At 40.4% G+C, this 23,725-nt stretch overlaps 1 protein-coding gene across 1 annotated transcript in view; it reads right to left on the bottom strand.

The window, feature by feature from the left end:
* Nucleotides 1-23,194, bottom strand: part of st6galnac3 (ST6 (alpha-N-acetyl-neuraminyl-2,3-beta-galactosyl-1,3)-N-acetylgalactosaminide alpha-2,6-sialyltransferase 3) — a 98,320-nt gene extending 75,126 nt beyond the window's left edge. The window contains exon 1 of the mRNA XM_005924545.3: nt 22,889-23,194. Within this exon, the coding sequence (XP_005924607.1) occupies nt 22,889-22,906 (18 nt within the window). The 5' untranslated portion in view covers nt 22,907-23,194. The remainder of the gene's footprint in view (nt 1-22,888) is intronic.
* Between the last annotated feature and the right edge of the window lie 531 nt (nt 23,195-23,725).

The raw sequence follows: 23,725 nt of genomic DNA, 5'->3' as shown, positions 1-23,725 counted from the left end.
CCGGCGGAGGAAGAGGCCGAGTCTTTGCTGCCAGTAACACGGTCACGCACAGGTTCCCCTTCAAATTTCACCCACGGGAGCCTAGACTGCCACAGGAACTGAGAAATGATGTTAATATAATTTGCAGCTGTATCTGCATTTAGATTAGGTTCATCACTGTCTTATCAAGTTAATTGAGGAGTTATTTCTACGTTTAAACTTAATCTGCTTCAGTAAAGTTTCATGAAGGCATCACGTGTGTCACACTCACAAGTTCATGCTCTCACTTCTGTCTTTGAAAGGAATGTGTGGAGCGGCTATAGCGATCCATCTTGTCAAAATGGGATAAGAACATATAGAGGGTATTTTATTATTTTCTGTTAGAGTTTCACTTCTCCAGGCAGAGGGATAGTTCCAGTGTTAGCAGAACTACAGGCCTAAAGAGCCAACATAAATGTTATGACAAGAACCACTTCATGCTCAGCTGATATCTGTCGCATATGGTCCCTAATTACTGCCATTGGAATCATTCATTGTTATTCCCAGTATATCCTATGTTCCTTCTATTAATGCTGGAAGTGGGAAATGAACTCCCTGGTGCATGTCTCGCTCTCTCATGAGCGGTATCACATTTCCATTTTTGTCTTTGGGCTATGCAACATGGAGGGTGGATAGTTACAATAATAAGTGGATGACAACAGTACTGGTTACAACCTTACAGAAAAGTATACGACAGTTGGATCAGATCACCCTACAGTGCCAAGTGTGGAAAAAGGTATGCCAAGTCAAACGTATTCTAGTTTAGATTTATGTTACAAAATGTAAGCATGCCTACTGACAGCATTTTTCACCTTTGTTTTTCACAAACTAAACTGTAGAGTCTAGAACTGAAGGGAAAAATCCAATAATATTCATATTTAAAGGTGCAAAAAGGCAAACCTTATAGTGCTTAAGTTTTCATTTTCAAGAGATGAATATAGTTGTATTGTGGTTATTGACTACAATACCCTTGAACATTTTGATTCTGAATAACTATGAAGTTGATGCTGCTTTGTTGTAGAAAAATGGACTGTTGGTATAACTATGATCGTATAAAGTAGCATTATGAATTTAAACTTGACATGGGTTTAAAGTCTTAGCCACCACTCATTTCTTTATATTTAAAGAAAGGTAGGAAAATGGGAACTAGGTGCAGCGATTTATTGAAGCATGTGCAAACATAAATGGAAATAAAGTCCATCCATCCATTTGCTTCCGCTTATCCTTTTTCAGGGTCACCGGGGACGCTGGAGCCTATCCCAGCTGTCATAGGGCGAAAGGGTACACCCTGGACAGGTCGCCGGTCTGTAGCAGGGCTAAATAAAGTATATGGGGTAAAACCAGAGCTTCTTCAAAGCTTTTCTTTGGATGATGGCTGCATGTTTTTGATCTCATCTCTGTTTAAAAAGACTTCTGGTTTCTGGGAGGCCAATCCGTGACCTATAGTGTTTGTGTGTTTGTGATGATTGTTATGCTGCCAATCAGACACTTTCTGGATGGTGCTGCAAAATAGCTCAAACTCTGACAGTGCTTTGCTGTGTTCATAATTCCATGAAATCTGACAAAATCTCCAGGACCACTGGCTGAAATATAGCCCCAAACCACTGTGTTTTACAGATAGCTCTCACCTCATACCTCATCCAAATATTCTGATGATGAATTGAACCAAAAATTTGTTCCAAGTTTCACTTCCCTAAGAATGGCTTCTTGACAGCCACCCTTTAACTCAGACCATTTCCAATGAGGCTTTGTGAACAGTAGCTTGATCAAGTAAAGGCAAAGATGCATCACTTCAGTCCTGTGTCAGGTGGCTCCAGCCCAGCTCCAAATATATCTAAAACCTCCAAAGAGAAGAACTCACCTGGAATACTCACCTGCCTGCTAACATCCACTTCTCACTTGGATCCCGCCTGCCTCCGGAGATATCACCCCATACCTATGCCTCTCTCAAGTCAAGTTAAACTGTTCCATTCTTTTTCTGTCACACTTGGACATAGTTCAATCCCTTATGGACCCCTGGCTAACTCATTCTGTCCTCCTTCAACAGAACACCCGTCGTTGATCCAGTTAACAGTTGCCTTTACATTATCTTCTTCATTGTGTGAAAATAAATCTCCTAACTGCATTCAGCGTGTTGAGTCTGAATTCAGTGTCTTCCCTTGTTTTATATGTTTTGGAGTTTTTTAGTTGTAAGCTAAATCATTACTTTATAGTGATGATATGATACTTTTCATGAATCTCTTATTAAAGACTAGCATCCCAATTAATATGAATTGCAGATGCACTTTGGCAACCAAGCTGAACAGGATAAAATCAGATTCTAAAATCAGCCAAAACACCAAACTATGGCTTCAAAATAACATCTGCAAACTACTGAGTTGATTGTGAATGTATCTGTCCAGTATTTTGAACGTTGCTTAAGGCACCATCTGCAGTTTTATTCAGATTGAGATTTAACAATATTGTGAAATTCATATCAAAAAACTTAAGTCAACATCCTTTTATTAGAGGTACACCCAAGCCCTTGAGTAGATCGCTATAAATAAACCCTATAAGTAGTATTTTCTTTTTATATATATTGGTTGACTTGGTTAGCTATAGAGGAACTCTTGTGAAATTACTTTCATACCCCAGGCACAGCAATGGATGCAGACGGAGAGAGACGAGGAGAGTTCAGATCCAGGAATTACCAAGGCTGGAGAAAACAGCTCAAATTAATGCAGAGTGGGAGCAACGTGGTCCTTCACTACACTGACGTCTCAGGAAAATCTCAGGCAGAGGTGTTTTCCATTCTGTGTTGATCCATTCCTCTCTTGTACACTTTTTAGCATTTTCAAAATTATGCAGAAGGGTTGAGTTAGGCACAGAGCTGAGAGTGAGGGGGTATATTATTTCTATTTTGCTTTAAACAGGCTCACAGTAAAGCACATCTACTTTAAAACTGTATGAGAACCAGAAACTGGTTTATTGCTAAGTAAAATTTCCTTTGTTGTTGAGGTGTGCTAGAAAGTAAGAAAAATAAAAACGACTGATTTATGTGTGTGTGTGTGTGTGTGTGTGTGTGTGTGTGTGTGTGTGTGTGTGTGTGTATGTGTATGTATATATATATATATATATATATATATATAAATGTAAAATGCACTCCACATCTCTGTTTCTATTTTCCCTGCCCTAATGAACTACAGCTGCAGCCATAAAAATGAATGAGCAGCAGCAGAGTTCATTGCTCATTTGGGGGTTTTAAAACCTGATGATCCCAACCAAGCCCAGCAGAGGGGGCAGTCCCCTTACACAGCTGTCATGTGGAGAACATATGGGAGCAGAAGAGCACTGGTTGCAGCCTTGCATCTTAAAAACTGATCTGTGGAGCTCCTGTGACTAAGCCACTGGCCTGGAGAAACCCCCCAAACACTCACTAGGTTAGTTACAGTAAGTTAATCCAGAAGAACAAGGTTTATTTTCTGAATGAACACCAAGAACCAAATCCAGTCAACGTGTTTCATTCATTTACTTTGCCATGGTGTGCCCAGTAATGTGCTTCTCATAATCCAAAAAACACGCTTCTACATAAATCACTTCTAGTGAGCATGTGTATGCAGCAGGTTTAAAAGGCAACCGAAATGACAGCTCCACTGGGCTGTGAGCGCTTTCATTTCTTGACAGAAAAAAATTGAAAAGAAATTTGAATTGTTACTCGCTCACGATTAGTTTGCTGACAAGTGTGGCATTTGAGGCACAATATACTTAGCTATAGTTGGGAAATATAATAACACAGAACATGCAAGTAGTACTAAAACAATTAGTTAAATATTGTGAGCCTTCTTGAATGACAAATGAGAGAAATACATCAGTCCTTGCTTTTCAGAGATTTAGTATATACAATTTATATATTACTGGACATTTAAAGACCTCACTTTGGGTTCTTGGTGTTCTCTCTAATAATTACAGACAGAGAAGTTGTAAAAAAACAAAAAACAAAACCATAATTTCTTTCTACCATATTTTTAAAAAAATAGTCACCATTCTGGGCTAAGGTTGTATTTACTGACATATGTTAAATCCAATATTCCAATCTTATTATTACCAGTGAGTAATGTCAGTCATGTTATATGACTGAAAATATTCAAACAATCATTGAGCGAAATTTTCTTAGTTCTGGTATCTGTCACGATTTATATATAGTATGTTATATGCACAGCCACTTTACTGGGTACACCTAATCCAATCAGCCAATCACATGATAGCAATTCATTCTGTTGAGGCATTGACTGCTGAACTTCAAACTGAGAATGAGGAATAAAGGTGATTTAAGTGAACATGGCATGGTTGTTGATGCAAGAACAGGATTTTCCCACAACCATCTTACAGAGAATGTTCTAAAAAAAGAGAAACTATCCAAAAGTATCTAATTGATGCCAGAGGTCAGAGAATAGCCAGACTGCTTCAAGCTGATAGGAGGGCAACAGTAACTCATATAACCACTCATTATAACCAAGAGGAGGATCTGTGAATGCACAACATGTCAAGCCTGGAAGCAAATGGGCCACAGCAGCAGAAAACCGCACCGCGTTCCACTACTGTCAGCCAAGAACAGGAAACTGGGGCTACAATTCACACAAGCTCACCAAAGTCGGACAACAGAAGACTGAAGAAACATTGCAGATTGATGAAAAAACATCTCATAAGTCTTGATTTCTGCTGCAACATTCAGTTGGTAGGGGCAGACAAAGCATGGATCCATCCACCTTTTCATGAAACTGTAATGATGTTAGGAAAATTTTCTTAGCATGCTTAATGCCCACAGTGGACCAATCTTCTTACGTCTGCTTCCAGCAGGATAACACACCATGTCACAAAGCTCAAATCATCTCAACCTGTCTTCCTCAACATGACAGTGAGTTCACTGTATTCAAATCTCATCCACAGTCACCAGATCTCGATGCAACAGGGGATATTCACATCTGATAAATCTGCAACTGTGTGACCAAAATCTCTAAAGAATGTTTCCAGTAAATTTTTGACAAAGGGGGTCAGGGGACAGTGCTGGCAAGGTGTAACTGAAAATACATGTAACAGTCTCCGGAGCAACGGTTACAAAATAATATAAAAACAAAATAAACAATAACTAACCAGCATCTTACAGATGGAAACATGACCAAAAATTAAAAAAAAAAAAAACAAACCCTCATTATATGCTGCTTTCCTTCTGGCAGTCAGTATTCAGTCAAAACTTAAGGAAGTCATGCTCGTCAAAGAGGTATAATGGATGTAATGATGAACATCCAGCTTTTGCTTCAGAGATGCTCATTCCTGCTTGCAGACCAATTTGCAGGAAATGAAGTCGCAGCAGAAACGATCATTTCTCTTAAAAGATAAAAGGGATAAACACGTAATATGTGGTGCACCAATCTCCAACTCATTTTTTGTGTATTTTATCAAGTAAGTACAGCTGTCCATGCTGTGTTAATGAAACTTCACTCATTCCCGATATGGGCACAGTGACCTTCCTCCTGCACAATAACAAAATGTCCTGATGACGCCCTTGGAGCATGTTACTTCCGTGGTATCACACTTATCGGCGGCGACATATGAAAAGCAAATCCTTAAATCCGGGTCAAATGAACACTAATCTGGTCTACTGTCATGAAACTGGATCGTTTTGGTACAGACCATCATGAACAATCTTAATCTGGACACCAAAAAATAAATCAGGTTGTTTTTGTGTGGATGAGACTCTGCAGGTGGCAACAATAAGGACTCAACACCCTTTTTTTCTGTATAAACTCAAATACCGCAAATCCCAGTCATCAGTAGATGACGTCAATCGCTGTGCACATGTGTTCACCAGCACACGTGTACTTGTATGTGTGCCTGCGACAGGAAAGCACCAAAAACCCATTTGACTAATGCATATCTGATATCAAATGGAATATAATCCCCACAAGTATGAAGGATTAAACACTCTGCAATATTCACTTCCCCCCCCTGGATCCAGCAAACTTTTGGGACAAGAGGAAAAGAGCACCATATGTTCAGAAAAAACAGTCTGGTGATGCTCTATGCTCTGCTGCGTAGGCTGATGCTCGCTCACTTGAGAAAGTGAAGAATTTGTCAAAGTGAAAGGGGGGGCTGCTCTTTGTGGCACTTTAAAAAGCTGAAAACTGGAATATCTGTGCGCTGAGTGAATGAGTCTACCTGTCAGGACGAGAAAAAAAAGCATTTTGAGAATTCATTATTTTTGGCAGTAAGTTATTGTGCTCCATTAAGACTCTCTGCTATGTGACTTTCTTCCCCGCAGCACTTCTGTAAGCCCATTTGTCTCATATGATGATGTTTTGTCTCAAGGTCACAACACACAACAATGTGAAGCAGAAAGCTTATATTTTCAATTTTATGCTTATTTATTTTTCTGCTTTACTGATTTTTTTTTTTTTAGGATTTACTTTGCAGATTCAGATAAGCAGCTGAGATCCTCAATCTGAAAACTGCCCTGTGTACTGAGGGCAACATCTCCCAGGATGCACAAAGAAGGTGTATCCAGTGTAATGACTGTAATAATACTATCTAACCTAAGACCAATTTAACTGTATCACAAAATAATTAAGAGGTACTTTAAATTTATTTTACTATTTATTATACTATAATGAATATGATATTATTTTTAATGATTTAAAGTACAAACCTAGTCAAAGTAATGTTGTTTGCCTTTGCCTGAAAGAGATGCATTTGTTTTACACAGCAAGCGCTACATATTTGATGTGGTTAATGTTATGTGCATCTTTAACTAAATAAACTGATCTTCAGTAACGCTCTCCTGTGTTCTCCTGCTGTGTTTTAAATGGTTCAGGCCCAGATTATACATCGTTTGAATGCACAAAGCCTCACAATTCAAGCTGCTTTAGATCCCAACGGAAGAGCAACAACAGTTCCTTACAGCGCAGAAAGAGTGCACACGTTGCAAAAAGTTAGTTTATGACACTTTCTATCATCTGTATGAGCATATACTTGTTGGATTTCGATCCACTGCTCATAAAAATTCAGCAAACAAAATGTTTCCAAGCTTTTTGCCTTTTTTTTTTCTTTAAGGAAAATAGGGGTGAAAGTCAAGGTGTTAATGTATGTTTGTTGAACCTGGTTCAAGCCAATTAACTGTAAATCAAAAAATCAATAAACCTTAATAGCTCTCAGTGCGAAGCCGAGCAAGCCTGGCTATGAAGATACAGTAACTCCATTTATCAGACCACCTGCTCACTTTTGCTTTATGATGGAAAAATGATGACTAAATGTTCCCTCGTCTATAACATCTATAACTCCTATTGTCAGGGGTTATTTTTGGAGAGAGCCAAAATGCCTCCTGCCATTCAGCCAGGAGCACAAAATGACTTCTGCCGCTCACTTATGACAAGAGTCATTTCAGCTTTATCCTTCTGTCATATCTGAGTTTTTAAGGGCTGGCTCTCATAGCCGCAGATGGCCATTGGGCAGAAGAGATCGCACTGCCGGCCAAGGACAAAGCTACTGTACAGTAATGCATCAGTTGCTCTCCATCCAGCACAAATGTCCCAAATTTGGGCCACAAGTCGTGACTGCAACCACTTTGCAAGACAAACTTTACTGAAACAAAAAGAAAAAGGAGAAAAAACAACATGCATGAGAACGCAGAGGCTGCAAACTTAGCTTTGAAATTCTATGGAGTTCTTTACAGCAGAATACCAATTATTGTCCCTGTCTTTGTGTTTGAAGGGCGAAGGCAGCGGGGGAATCTGGCTGTTGAGAAAAACATCGACCAGAGAAAATCCATTTTAATTTGCCAAATGCCAGAGCAGGATTACTGACATTTAGCAACTGATATTTCCCCTGAAACTCAATAGGATCCCTCCATAACTTCATAATAAAGCCTCATCTCATTGCAAGTGATTATGCACAGCATGACTGCTCACACACAGAAATCTGAGTATATGTATTTATCAAAAGTGCAAACACAGAGACATTTGAGAATGTGGAAAGATTAGAAAGACAGATGCAATGCATCATTTGCAGGACGCAGGAGCAAACAGCGCTGACAGTTTCTTTCAACACTTGACTAAACAGAAGTTCGGCCTCTGCAGAGATTTTTTAAAAAGGTGTTATTTGTTAAAGAAATGCATTTGACAAGAAAATGTCTCCTCGAGGATGCTGGAGACAGGGAAGCAGGAATGTATGTAGAGTTCTAAAGTGGTTCAGCATCAAAAGGGAATTTGTCCTGTTTGAAGTTCAGCCTTCAGAGGGATGACGACTACAATACCTAGAGGTGACAAATGCATTGTTGTAAGAGGCAAAGTTATTTGTTTTGCCTTTGACTTTGAGAGATCCTTTTACTACAATAACTGCACAGTTGGGGGTGCCCCTATAGATCAGTTTATTGAGCAGGAATCCCATATACCAACGGCTATAGTCCTTAATGCAGTGGCCTGGCTTGAGTCTTCCCCAGACAATTTCCTGCATGTCACTCACCCTCTTTCTCTCTTCACGTTCGTATCTACTCTACTCTGTGCTGTGTAAGAAAGGTCTAAAATGCTCCAAAATATATAACCATGCAACATATAGAAATATATATTTAGAATATATATATAAAAATAAAGAAAGTGCACAGAAAGCTCAGCTGATACACTAGATACTCATAATGAACACCCTTAGTGTTGCTCAGCATCCTTGCATTTCGCTAACGATTAATGCAGATTCCCAGTACATTAGCCAGAAACATTTTCCACACGTCTGTTAAGATGAAGCTACAAGTTAATGAGCATAAGAAAAGACGGATGTGGAGGAATATCTTCCTGAGCAGTGGAACAAATAGGATATGTTGGATTAGACAGAGCATGTGTTGCATTTAGGACATATTTTTATATTTTTAAGTCATGTCTCACCCCGAGCATGTATAGCTTTTATTGTGGAGGAGAAAATCTGAGTCAGCTGCACCCTCGTTGTTTACAGCGGTAGAAATTTCTGTGAGCTTTCTAACAGCGAATGCACTCAAATGATTTGCAAGCACACCTCTTTGTTTTTCATTAATCCTCTTAGATTGTGAAGGTGCTTTAAGAGCTTCACTGACGGCATTATGAAACTTAAAGTGGAGCAGCTGTTGCACACAATAAACAACCCAGCCAGGTGAATCGAAGGCCACCAAACGAGCCTGCTATGCGACACACGCAGGTGTTCACTCTGCAAAATAACAATAAAGTTTGCCAAGTCTGTCAAAGCCTCTGTGGATAGCTGCCACTCTGTGTTAGGAGAATGGTGGCATTCAATGTGTGTGAGTGTGTGGGAGTAGGTTTGGGAGTAGGTGGTAGAGGTGTCACAGTCAACAACAAAAAAACAGCACCCGACGCTGCAGTTGTGAGGGAGATCAATAATAAGCCAAAATACAAATCTGGACACAGAAAGCAATCACAGAACGGCCGCTGAACCTCAAACACGACATGGAACGAGAGCAGTGAGCCTCGCTGAGCAGATGCAACATCACCCAGAGTGCACAGTGGCATTTTGAAATGCTGCCCACTCCCTTTTTCCACACTGACCACAACAAAAGTTTGGAGGCACAAGCGAACATAAAAGTAGCTGGCGGTTTTTATTTCATGGGGGACACAAAAAAGACTGGCCTTTATTTAATGCCCTCACTTAACCGCCAGGCTTTATTTGTGTCTGTCAACCTCTTCGGTTTACGCTGGCAATCAGCTTCCCAGCGCTGGTGTCCAGAGCAGTGCCGGACTTCCAGTGGGGATAATAACAGAGGCGCTGCAACCTTTTATTAGCCTGGTCAACAGCCCTCAGGAAAGAGCCTATACTATGACCAGACATGTTTCCCACTGAGCGCATCACTGAGTTTATAGCTCTACCTGACACTTCAATGAGAGGGGAAACTGAATCAAAGCCAGGATATTCGTCAAGGATATCTGATGCTGTATATGTCATCCACAATTCAGCAGCGGGATGGAAATAAATCCTAACATGTCAGGGCAATAAATTAAGCTAAAAAGCTGGTCTGCCGGGAGCAGGCGTGGCACACAGCTCACAGTTAGACAACACTAATGCAATTACAGGGATTTTCTGCTTGCTCAGAGGCTCGGTTCAAGGGCGGAGCGCAGAGAGCTGAAGGCGAGCTGCACACAATCAGGCGTTTCTCAGGGTAGCAGCCAAGCCTGATCTTGCCACCTCACTCTGTGGAAGAGCCGTTGAGAAAATGCATATAGGATTACAGCAGTATGGTTATGAGATCCAGGGTATTCTGCACGTCTGATGAGCCTAACCTGTGTCAAACTCAGCTTTGCTGATTTGGGTTATTGAAGGTTATGAAAACAAAATCATTTTTTGAACAGCCACAAGGATGCGAGCTGTGACCTACAACAGGATTTTAGAAAATTACCCCACTAAATTGATACCCTGAAGAGGGACTTTGCTTGCCCCTTTGCTCCCACTAGCTGTATGGTCAGGGTCAGGTACAAACAAGCCACTGATACTAAAATACCAAGTTTCAGTATTTTGTATATTTCAGCAAAACAACACTTGAACCATTCCTTCATTCCTGCAACCTTCCTACTCAGTCTGACACCTCAAACTATCCCTTTGAGTCTTTTTTTATAATTTGGGCAGTGTTTCTAAGCCACATCCAAGTCTATGGAGAGCATAACTCCTTACCAAACATGGCCTCTGCTGATCTGTCTCTTCTGGGGCTTTGGATCGCCACTGTGCCAACAGGCAGTAAGGCCTTGCCAAGAGTACAACAAGCTCTTAGACCTTGCCAAGCGTACAATGTGCGGACGGGGACTTGCCAAATGTAATCCAGCAATAGTGCAACACGCTCAAATGAATCCAACTGGCTGTAGGTTGTAACTCTCTGTAACTCTGTCACTTTATGCTTGGAAATCAACTGAAACTGAAGGAATAAATGCTCCTAAAAGCTGATAATTGTGCAGAAAATTGTGGTTAAGAGTGCTGGAAAGCGTCCAAGGGAAGAAAAGGGTAGCAGAAAACTAAACTGTTTAAATCTAGAAAGTGTGGTTTCCAATGGCTGTCTGCATTCCTGGGTGTCTGATCGATTCATGCTGCTCTCCTCCTTTTTGTCAATTCTGGTCTCAAACTCTCTCTAACACTCATTGTCATTTTCATCATCATTACTTTGATCCACTGATCTTCTTGCCTCATTGCTTATCTGTCATCCTGCCTTTCCGAACGTCCTTCCTGCAACACTTCACCTCATCCTGGATGTTCAGAGAGACTCATCTGAAGTCTCCATCAACCATCTGCTAACTCTGTTCCCTTGCCACCATCATCTGTGACTCTGGGGTTCTGTCCTATTTACCACCTAGGTGTAGGACACCGTTCTGCCATATTGCTTCAGAGTATAATCTAATTACTCTAATTACACTCCTTTTTGTTGTCTGACCAACAGTCCAAAACACAAAAAAGGTTCAGATCACATAATGGAAGACAAGGCAGAACACACGTTTTCACATTTTCGAAAACCGTAACACTAAAGTTTAAACATTAGTTCCTTGAAAAACGATAATTACAAAAAACTTTAGTTTTGCTGTAAAATCCAGTGTTTCACTTAATGTTTCACCTTGATTTAAGCTTATTAGCACCTTATAAACACCAGTGTGTGAATGTGTGTGTGAATGGGTGGATGACTGGATGTGTAAAGCGCTTTGGGGTCCTTACGGACTAGTAAAGCGCTATACAAATACAGGCCATTTACCATTTACCTGAACTCAAACATCTTGAACAGGAGTTTCCAGTGGTTATTCTGCTGTGACAATTCAGTGCAACTGGTAACCAGAACCTACAGCAGGTCTAAAAATGAGCTATGCTGGAGTTCATTTCAAATTAAGAATTCATGTGATGTGATGATTAACCGTAAAAGTAATTTTAAAGTAGAAGCACTTTACCAAACATTTGCTGACTATAACATATGACAGGGTAATGTTCATATTGGGGCGACCGTGGCTCAGGGGTTTGGGAAGCGCATCTGTAACCGGAAGGTCACAGATGCGTCCTTGGGCAAGACACTTTACCCTACTGCCTACTGGTGTTGGCCAGAGGGGCCGATGGCGCGATATGGCAGCCTCGCTTCTGTCAGTCTGCCCCAGGGCAGCTGTGGCTACAACCGTGGCTTACCTCCACCAGTGTGTGAATGTGAGAGTGAATTAATAGTGGCATTGTAAAGCGCTTTGGGTGCCTTGAAAAGCGCTATATAAATCCAATCCATTATTATGTTCTTTTCATCCTCCCTTCTTTTCTCATTTTTTCTACTTTAGAGGGTTGGTCAGACAAAATAATACATGCTAGAAAGATTACGTTTGTGGAGAATGACAATGAGCATTCACATTTTTAATTAATCAGAAATCACAGTGAAAATAATAATGTTTTTTAAAACCCGGCTTGCTGATTCACTTCCCTAGCACTTTGAATTTCTGCTCTGTACTCTACCTGAATATTCACCAAATCACAGACAGGGCCTCTCTCAGCAGGTGTTCACAGCTCAGAGACAAATCTGCCGTCATACATACACAGAATGTCCATCCGGTATTTGCCATTCCCACGCTGCTGTTAGGTTGGCTGGTGGCCGCCTGGATGATTCTCTAACCCAAAAGTCCAAAGCTGGTCCGGGGAACCATCAGGGCCGGATGCTGCCATCTGACCACCAAGGATCTGCCACTTTGGCAGGTTTGTCTCTGACTCACTGACTCAGTGTTATCTACAAGTGGAAGTTAAAATCCCAGTGGACAGTGAATTGTTGAGATGCCAGTCTTAATCCTGAAGTGGCGTGTGACCCTTTAAGCCCCACAGACCTGCTGTCCGAGAGGTCCTGAACGTGTTTGTGTTCAGCATGTGCTGTTACTTATCGATGTAGCTATGTGACACACTGGTAAAATGCTTGCCACACAGCTAATTTGATATGCATTCAAAGAAAAACAGAGGAGGAGGTGCTAAATCCAGATGCAGCCAGCTGCCTCACATTTCCCCGCTACAACTGCTTCTGCTGACTCTTAAATGTGTGCAATGGTAAATGACTGGAGCAATAACTTTAAAAACAGAAGCACTTGATTACTGAAGAAAAACATTGCCAAGTTTGGTACCAACAGTTTTTATGTATTTTCCCCAAATCAAGGGACCATATGGACGTTTGGGGGTTTTTTTTTATTGAGATTTAAGCCAAACCCCTGAGAATAACTCCAGTGCTTCTGAAAGTTAGGATTTCTATTCAGTCAAAAACTGAAGCAACCTAAACTTTTCAGATGAAAATACAGCTATAAGAGTGCGGTAGACTGTAATGATTAAAGAAAAACAATGGCAGATTAATAACTGCACTCAAATATTTTCTGCATGAATTGTCACTCTGTCCCCTTGTTTCGGGGTAATTAAAGTTTAAAACTTCAACCTTGACATTACAGCTCCACTGTGAACGCATGTACAGTAATAATAGGGGTTATGGCCCAGAGGTTCTTTGTGAGCGACGTGTAATTTTATGCTGCTGACCGTGACTGCAATTATAGCGGGACTTAATTTGTAGGCTGCCATATCACCTCTTTCATTAAACTGTGTGTCATTTCTTTGTGTTTAGTCCAGTAAAGGGACGAGAGAAAAAAAAAAAAAAAGGATGGCCAGTGCTGGCAGCTCAACTCGTATCGGAAGAGCTCAAGCAGCCTGAACTGGCAGAGCAGCACATGATTAAACACAACAGGATTAGAGACTGGCTGAACAACACAACCAATGAGAAGGAGTAAGGCAAAATCAGAAGTCTTTCCCAGATGCTGATAAGATCCCTTGTGTAAGTGAGAGGTCACTACTATGACCGCTGCACTGTGGATTAACGCCAGATCTGGAGGGAGGTGATCGCCCTTGGTTACTACTGTGGATAAGCTAACCTTGTACTAGCTTCTGCAGCAGTGTGTGTATGTGCACAACAGATGTAGGTTACATTACCATAATAAAGCAGCCACACGCTTAAATGGTACTCTGTTGGCTCAAAAGGGTTCAGAGGATAGACTGCAACAGCAGAGCAAAAGACAAAGACTTTCTTTGAGGTCTTTGAGTCAGGAAAAGGACTCAGCTAAAGTTTGGGTGAAATCTGATTTCTCCTCACGTTTTATTTCTAAAATATTATGGAACATAGCTGCACCATTTTTTTACTGAAACCTTCACGTTCCTGCAATGATGTTACAATATGAAATGTCTTCATGCGTGGCTGAATTTGCTCCTTTTGCAGTGGCTCTTGAAATAAGTTAGAATCAATATTTCTAACAGGGCTGCTGTGTCAACAAACAATGATGACAATGTGACAATATGAACAAGGTTACTGGCATGCTCTGTAAAAAAGACATATAGCTAGAGTAGCTTCACCCACTAGTTTTGATTTTTGATTTTTAAGTGTCAGTGTTGTACTAGCCACCGCCAGAAACGACCACATTTAGACGAGAATGTCGAGAAAAGTTATCAGCTGCCACTAGCAAGCTTGGTTAGCACGCTGCAAGCATAGAACTGTGCGGGGGCAACACACAGACACTATTTAGTGCTAATTAGCATGCTAAAAAATACTACACTCAACAAAACATCAAGATAAACGTCTTGGATAGTCTTCCCCACACTGCAAGCAATATTTTGTATACAGTAATTCAATGAAAATGCTTTAAAAGGCACCAACCCACTAAAAAGGTCCAATTTAGTGACTTCAATTAGCTGAACTGAAGCATCTACAGCTGCTTGTGTTTGACCACCTGCCAATCAAAGCATATCGATAAACCTATGGATGCCTATACATAAACTATATGATATTGATGTACTACTCTGATGGAGATTCTCATGACCATCTAATGTAGTGTAAAACAGAGGACATATGTGAATTCCTGTGCCCAACAACTTTCCAAAACCCAGCCATGTCCATGCTTGATAACCTTGCCACATGTAGCTGCATGTTGCTTTCCTAATACTACCGCAACTTAGAGGTTGTGTACCATGCTCAATTAAAAGCATGGCATCCTGACCTGCTCATTCATTCATTTTGAGGCTGCAAGGTGTCCAACTTTTTAGCGGGGTATCACCCAACCCTAGCTCCTAGCTATTACTACCTATTATTTTAAAACTTTTCACAAATGCAAATTAAACAAATGAAAACACAAAAAGAGGTATAAACTCACAAGCCTCTTTGTTTGGGTAACACAAATATCTAATCAGTTGCATTGCAGTAATTCAGTACATTTCAGCACGTAGTCAGTATGTTGAAGTTCAAAACCAGCTTTAAAATGGGGAAGAAAGGTCATCTTTAGTGACTTTTCAAGTAGCATTGGTGCTGGTGCCACACAGGTTGAGTTTACTCTCCCACAAAATATCCAGTAAGTGACAGTTTTCTGATGTCTGAGATCAGAGGGGAATGGCCAGACTGCTTCGAGCTGACAGGAAGGCAACAGTAACTCAACCACTCATTACAACCCAGGTACGTGCACCATTTCGAATCCTGAAGCATATGGGGTACAGCAGCCGAAGACCACAGTGGCCAAGAACATAAAACTGAGGTTACAGTTTGCATCGGCTCACCAAAAATGTCCACTGCCCTCTGTCCAAGACATCATCATACCTTTATAGCTATGCCATCTGGACAAACCACCTGATAGTCTTCATTATCTTGATAGCTGCCCTCACCTCCTCCTTACTAATCCTCTGGCTACAACCTACCTGAGTATTATTGCTTTCTGACCACAGTGTTGTCATGACTGCTTCCAGCAGGATAATGCACCACGTCACAAAGCTTAAATAATCTAAAATCGTTTTGTTTTGTTTTTTACAGGACAATGAGTTCACTGTACTCATTGTCCTGTACCCAGTCCCCAGATCTCAATCCAATAGAACTACACCTTTGGGATGTGTGGAACAGCAGATTAACATGATGGATGTGCAGCAGGGAAATTTGCAGCAACTGTATAATCCAAGATGTAACTAAGTAAATGTCCAGTGAGTTTAAATCCTAAAACCTCCCTGATTTTAAGCATTAATTGGATAGCTCGATTTTTACTTTTCAGACAAAAACTAAACAGTTATGGTTTTGGGTTCAGGGTGTATCCGATTTCGGATTCAGCAAACTTCAACTAAACTTCTGCTGAAGTAGTTAAGAACGTGTCACAGTTCCACACACCCTTAATGCGTAAGAACCTATTTAACTGTAAGTAATTGATCTATTCTACTTTAGGACTAAAAAGTTTTTGTCTCCCTGTGCGACCAGGCAACTATAAAACAGTGGATTCTGAGACTTCTCCTGTAAACTTCACACTCAAGAAGTAAAACAGATAAAGGGAAGAATGGTACAAGAGGGAATCTGAGCAGGGATTTGATAACAGTTTGAATACAAACTACAGTATCTGCTTCATTCAACATCCTGCCAGTACCCCGTGCTTTCTCTAAAACTGTGACGGGACACATTTTATCAGCTCCCTTTCTATAGCAACATAATCACATGGGACAAGAGGGACTCAGAGAAGTGCCATTCATCCCTGAAACTCTTAAGAAATGGGACACTGGCTGCATTCCCCATAGTTGTAAAAGCACCGCTCTACACCCACTAACGACGGTCTGTCTGTGTGTGCACGCATTAATTAATCTAAAATTTCGGCTTGTGTGTTTTGGTTGGTGTGCACCCACATCACCCCGTCGGGCGAATTTGCTGCTCTGGCCCTGTTCTGCCATATGTGGTTAGCAATGAAAGCAGAATAGTTGTCTTTTGATGTGATGTGATAGAGGGCTTATTCTGAACTGTTAGCACAGAGGACAACAGCGACAGCCTTTCCCAGCTTAAGCACAGCTCTTCACGGACGAGCTCACTCCAATTAAAACAAAAGATGACAAAGGGGGAACTCTGCATGTCACATTTCTTTTTTCAGACCCTACTTGGTAGGAAACTGTGAATAAAACAATGTGTTTGTGTATATTTACATAATCACTATGATAAAACTGGGACAAACACATTAAAATGTCTATCTAAAAATACATTTATTCTTGTTTATGTCATTTTCAGTCTTTGTCCCTTGTTGAGCCAATACATCTGAAAGCATATTGGTCAAACACATAAAATAACCTTCACCTATGGTCACAAGCTTTAGGTTGTGACCAAAAGGATGAGATCGTGGGTACAAGGACTGCAAATGAGCTTCTTCCAAAGGGTGGCAATGCTCTCCTTTGGAGAATGGCTGGAGCTCAGTCATTCATGAGGAGTTCAGAGAAGAGCAGCTACTCCTCCACATCGAAGGGAACCAGTTGAGGTGGTTGAGGTGACTAGGATGCCTTCTGGGCATCCCCTAGGTTAGGTTTTTCACTTCTACCAGAAGGAGGCCCTGGAATAGACCTGAGACACGCTGGAGTGATAACATCTCTGCTGGGGAAATGAAGATATGTGTGTCTCTGTTTAGACTGTTGCTCTCTCGACCTGGACCCAGATAAATGGGAGAAAATTGATGGAACATTATGAAGAAAGTGATGAGTCCATGGACGGCGGGCTAAGTCTAACAGACTAGGAGGATGGATGCTGAAGCAAAGAAATTGTGAAAGACAACAAGACTGCTCTGAAAGAAAATCTCTGATTTTGGAGGAAAACTTGCTGCACTGACTGGGACCTGTTTGTTCCTGACATGGAAAATCTTCATGCGTTCATGTGTGAGAGCAATCCAAGGTGTGGAGCTGTAAAAACAAATGAGTGTTTCAGCTCCTCTGAAATCACCTATCACAACAAGAAAACAGTCATTTTGTGTGCTGATATAATTGCTACTCTTACTCCAGCACAAACACACACTAAACAGAGTGACTATTTGGACAGCTAGGTCAGTCAGTCTACAAGCATTCCCAGAGGGAGATTTCTAACGCAGCTAGCCAAAAAAGCAATTCAATGCGTGTAATTTCTGAGTTTACTGAGATGCAGTTTAATGAGACTCTGCATTTCCCAGATCTTTAAAATAGGGGTTGAGAGTGCTGAGCTAGTATGACCCAGAGACCCACAATAGTCACAATAATGGAAAATCCTCTAGGATGCAATAAACCAGAATTACCCTATAAGTTTACAAATGGTGACCAAGATAATGTACACTCTGATAAAAGCACTTCACAAATGAAAAACAATCTTGTCAGTGTTTCCCTGGGCCACGAAAATAACCTTAACAGCTTCCTTTTAAAATTCAGCAGCATACATGATGCTGCAATAACCTGATATCTGTTAACATGTCAGACCTCCACATCTGGCTTTAATTCGTGGAGTCATTTGTTTACCTAATATTAGTTAGTGGTTAAAATTTTAGTTGGCAGTAAACCTTGAAAATAAAATAATAAATAATAAATAATAAAGAGATGATGGAAAAACTGGTGTATGGAGAAAAGAAATCATAATATTCCTGAAATATGTAACTTCAACATCCCCCCAGGTTTCCACTTAAGAGAAAACTGCCAGAAAGATTAAAATGTCAGGCATTATTCCTCAATAACAAAAACACAAACGTCACCGTGACTTTCATCACTCTGTGGTTTTATTGGTGCTCTTCTAATTGCACTGAATCAACGGAAAGTTATTTTCTAAAGACTGCTATTATCTATACATATTCAGCAGAAATGGAACACAATCATTTGCATATTTTGTTTGTTTTGGGGTTTGTTTGTTTTTTCATTTTGCAGTTTCATTTTTGCAGCACTTAAATTACATCATCTATCCATCCTTTATTGCCTATTTAAGAATGTAAAAAGAAAACAATATGCACAGACATCCAAGAAATCCATGAAAACGCTATACAGCTACTGGACAAATCAACATTTAAACATATTACAAGAACATATGACAGTAAATTGTTGACATTTACCTTAAAACTCGTGCAGAGAGTATATAAATGATATGATAAAGTCAATGTGATGCTGGAGGTCCTCAGCTAATAGCTCCTTTAAGGGGAATCGTTTCTGTTTATTCCCAGCTCTATATTTGTTCTTGGATTCTGCTAGAATAGTTCTGCATGTTTGACAGTTTCCCCTTTACTTACCTTAGCATGCCATACTGAGCCTTGGTCTACACACTTAGTGCATCCTGCCTCAAGCAAACTTTTACCTTCTCTATATTTACGCTAACTTCATTCTGATTGGATCGATTCACAATCAGAACGTTTCTGCACTCACAGCCAGAGTATGCGTCTCATTTGATAATGTTAAGGACATTTACTATTGTGTAGATACATTATTTACTTAGTACTTACAAGTGCATATACTTAGTACTTGTAGACAGACTAATCTCACTATTTAAACTTGCCATGTTTTGTATGATCACTATAGCAGCGTATGTATATTAGAAAAAAAGAAAATTTATTATATGATTGAAGTATTAAAGACACAAACATTTGTATTAGGTGGGTTTGGATTTATGTACCTCATCGCCACTATCTACATCAGAATAATACGGAGCTAATAAGAAACAAGGACACTGGTATCATTTAATTTAAAGTTACAGCTCATTTACTTGCGTCCACTTCTCGTTTACATTTCGTTCAGTCACTCTGAAACTTGTACCATGTAATTATATTTTCTTTTTTCCCCGTTTTTGATATTACAGTGTCAAATCTAGTGTGAAATTAACTGCTGTCTCCCATAACAAAAACAGCCTAACAGAGCAGATGCGGGTGTGACAGTAAAGTTTTTGAAGTGACATATTGTTTCTTGATGAAGCTGAAGAGGAGGTCGTGGGTGTTTGGATACTGTCAGTCATCTTTCAACTATAGCAAAAAAATAAAAAAAGGATAATATATTAAATGTGGCAAAAACACATTATGTTAATGGTGATGAACTGATTTTGTGTATGCTTTTTTTAAGAGAAAGGGAAATGAACATGTAAAATCCTCTTAGAAGGCACAACGCAATATGTTCAACTACTCTTACAACATCAAAAACCTCACGATCGAGCACAACAGACTAAGAAGTTACCGTATTAAAGCTTTAAGCACACAAGTTACAACACAAAACTCACTCTCGCCTATTGTTGGGTACCCCATTCAACTGCTCAATAACACAAATGTCTAACCAGCCAATCACATGATCGCAACTCAATCCATTCAGGTAAGATTTCCTGCTGAAGTTCAAACTAGTATCAAAATGTGGAAGACAGATCATTTAAGTGATGGGTTGGGTGTTGGTGCTTAACAGGCTGCTGAGTATTTAATCAACTGTTGATCTGCTGGGATTTTACCACACAATCATGAGTTTACAGAGAATGGTCTGGAAAAAAAATTAAAAATATCCATTGAGTGACTGATCAAAATGCCTGTTTGATGTCAGAGTCAGAGGAGTATGGCCAAACACTTTGAGCTGACAGGACACCACTAGCTACTCAAATAACCACTCATTGCAACTAAGTTATGCAGATGAGCATCCCAAACCTTAAAGGAGATGGGCTACAGCAGCAGAACACCACGCCACATTCCACTACTATCAGCTAAGAACAGAAAACTAAGAGTACAATTCACATTGGCTAAGAAAAAACAAGACTTTAAAAATGTTCCCTGGTCTGATAAGCGTCAATTTCTTTTGCAATATTAGGTTGACTGGGTCAGAATTTAGTGTAAACATCAGCAAAGAGTGGATCCACCCTGCCTTGAATCAACAGCCCAGGCCTATGCTGTTGTAATGTTGGAGGGGATATGTTCTTGGTACACTTTGGGCCCTTTATTACCAACTGAGCATTTTTTAAAGTCTGACAATATACCTGAATATTGTTTTTCACCATGTCCATTAATTTATGATCACACTGTACCATCATCCTCCAAACTGGTTTCTTGAACATTAAAATTAGTTCACTGCACTCAAATGGCCTTCTTGTTCTCAGTTAGAGCTCAATCCAGCACCTTTGAGATGCGGTGAAATGGGAAATTTGCATCATAGATGTGTGATGCTAACACATCAAATATGGAACAAAATCTCAGAGGAATGTTACAAGCCCCTTGTTAAATCTGTGCCACAAAGAAATAAGGCAGTTCTGAAGATTAAAGGGGTCCAACCCAGTATTAGCAAGGTGCAACTAATAAAGTGGCCAGTGAATATGTAACGTCAAAATCAACTTCAATTGCTTCAGTCCTGACAAACACACTCATTCTTGCTTCACAGTTTTAAAGATTTTTGCTTTTTTTTTTGGTCTTAAGTGATATAATGGTTGGATGGATGGATGGATGGATGGATGGATGGACTTTCAGACTTCTTTCCTTGAGCAGTCCATTATCTTCTGATCGATTTAAATGAATCCGTCAAAGTAGCAGGATACAGATAGTACCAACCAGGCCAGTCAGTGTCCTTGTATCACCATGACGTGGCTACATTTCAGGTTACACCGTGGGTTACCATGTCGGTTTCAGAAGGGTCTGTGGTTACACGAAATCTATTATGACACATAGCTATAAATCCCTAGTTGAATCAACAGTGTAGGTATGTCATAATCACAAAGCTTTTTTAAAATCCTACACTGTAACATGACACAAACTTCACTAAAAATTTAACTACACATCGCTTTGATGACATCCATGCAGTTATTATGGCTGGGAGCGGCATTGGCCATTTGCAAAGGCTACATCATAAGCTCTACATGGAATCAACAGAGGTCTAAATTAAGCCCAACAGTGGTCCAGAGACCTGTTCGGCTGTCATGGGGCAAAAGGTCGACCATCCTCACAGCCCTGAATCGGACAAGAAAATGAATGATAGACAGATACTTTGAAAATATCTTTAAGAGTTCAGCAATAACCATTTTAACTAAATATCTGTTGGCTTGACAGGAAAAAAAGCTGCCCATACTATCACTACCTTCACAATTCAAGCCTAAATTATAACTTGGGAAAACAAAACAGTCCAATTAGTTTAGTTTAGTTAGATTCATTAAGCAACATTTTAAAACACTCTTTGCTTCTGAAACTCATAATCCCTAAATTTTCACTGTCAGCTAAGCAAGCTTTAACCTGCTGAGCAGATCTCAGACACTATGTTGTGGTTCCCAAACTTTCTCAGGTATACACCACTTCAGAAGTTGAAAAAATGTTATTTCTCCACACCTTACAGTTTTTTACTAATTCCTTTACATCAAATCAAATCAAATCACTTTTATTGTCACATCACATGTGCAGGTACATTGGTACAGTACATGTGAGTGAAATTCTTGTGTGCGAGAAATTAATTAATCATTTATCTTAATTTCACTGTATATTTTCAGCAGACTGTCCATGCCCTGCAGTTTGAACCACTAAACTATGTGTAGAACTCTGGAAAGCGGTGGTCGATATTTTTCATGATATTCCTACATTTCACGAAGAAGTTATTTAAATCATAAAGACAATACCTGCTACTGTCATCCTTTATTAAGAGAAATCAGTGTGTAGTCCCATTAAAGAAGTTTCAAACGAAGTGAAATCTGCTTCCTGTGAAGGACGTCAGAGATTTGTTAACTTTCCCTCAGCTCACGTGATGTGAACACCTGGACATGTCAGGAAGGATGTTGTGTGCACAGCTGGCTGGCCTGCTGATGCTGCCATTTATTTATTTGCTTGTTTGTTAAATAAACACAAACATGGGTTGAAAACTAAACTCAAACACAGGAATCTGCTTCCATCATATTTGCACAAGGCCCCCCCAAAACACACACAAAAAAGCCCAGCAGACAGGAAGCAGAGGAGGGTTAATTACCTCCGCCGAGCATCACCACTGCCACATGCAGCTGCCCGGATCACGTTTCAGCGCACATCTGCTAAAATGCACACTGGCGGAAAGCCGGCCACGTCTCAGCCTCCTGATGTGCGTTTCTTCCTTTAATGACAGCAGCATATGAGTAAGAGAAACCCCCTCTTACCTTCCACATCCAGGCCATTCTTATTTCCACGCAGACAATGGTGGACCGCCTGTTTTGTTCAGCCCCTAAACGCGCTCAGCACCTCCGTCTGCAAGCACGTTTCCTCACGTGCTCATCACAGGAGCAGATGCGGGTGCAGTGCGGTGGTATGCGGGGATCGGCTCCATAAATGTTGGAGTGTACCGTTATTCGTCTCCTCTCTCTGTTTTTTTTTTCCTCCCATGGAGCTGCTGGGACCTGCAACGACGCTGCGTTGCTACTGGCCGGCTGAGACGCGTAGCCCCGCCCCGTGTGCGGCACGTGACCGCCGCTGACGCCCTGGCGTTTTACAACATCAGGAACATGAGGACGAGGGAAACAATAATAACAGAGGGTGCTGTGTGTTGAGTGTAGGCAGAGACGGACTTTAAGGTTATGCAGTACCGCGCAAAAGTACCGCCCCTCATTTCTTCATAATTTGCTTCCAAAGAGCCAGACTCGTTTTTCAAATTTGTCTTGGATTTTTCCAGACATTCCGATGGTCTTCCAAAGTTTTTTTTCTTTTTTTTTTGGAACATGGGCTGTTTTTTTCACTCATTTTTAGTCCAGTCCATCTGATCCTTTTCAGAGGACTGTTTCTTGGTTTTTTTGCGGTTTTTGTTTTTTAATTAAGCCGCTTAGTGAAAGAATCCATTTCAAATTGCATTTCTACCTCAGTATGGTGTACAGTGTGTACACGTGGGGGATAAAAGAAGAAGTGACAGGCTTAAAAAATTATCTACTGCAGATAAACAGTATTTGATTGTCATGTCCTTGAGGAGAAAAGGTAAAGACCTGACACAGGACCAGAGAAATGTA

Source organism: Haplochromis burtoni, unplaced genomic scaffold, assembly GCF_018398535.1.
Source record: "Haplochromis burtoni strain Fernald_Lab_line unplaced genomic scaffold, NCSU_Asbu1 Contig_78, whole genome shotgun sequence".
Classification (NCBI taxonomy): Eukaryota; Metazoa; Chordata; class Actinopteri; order Cichliformes; family Cichlidae; genus Haplochromis; species Haplochromis burtoni.
The sequence above is the reverse complement of the archived record's forward strand: the minus strand, read 5'-3'. Positions and strand labels throughout refer to the sequence as shown.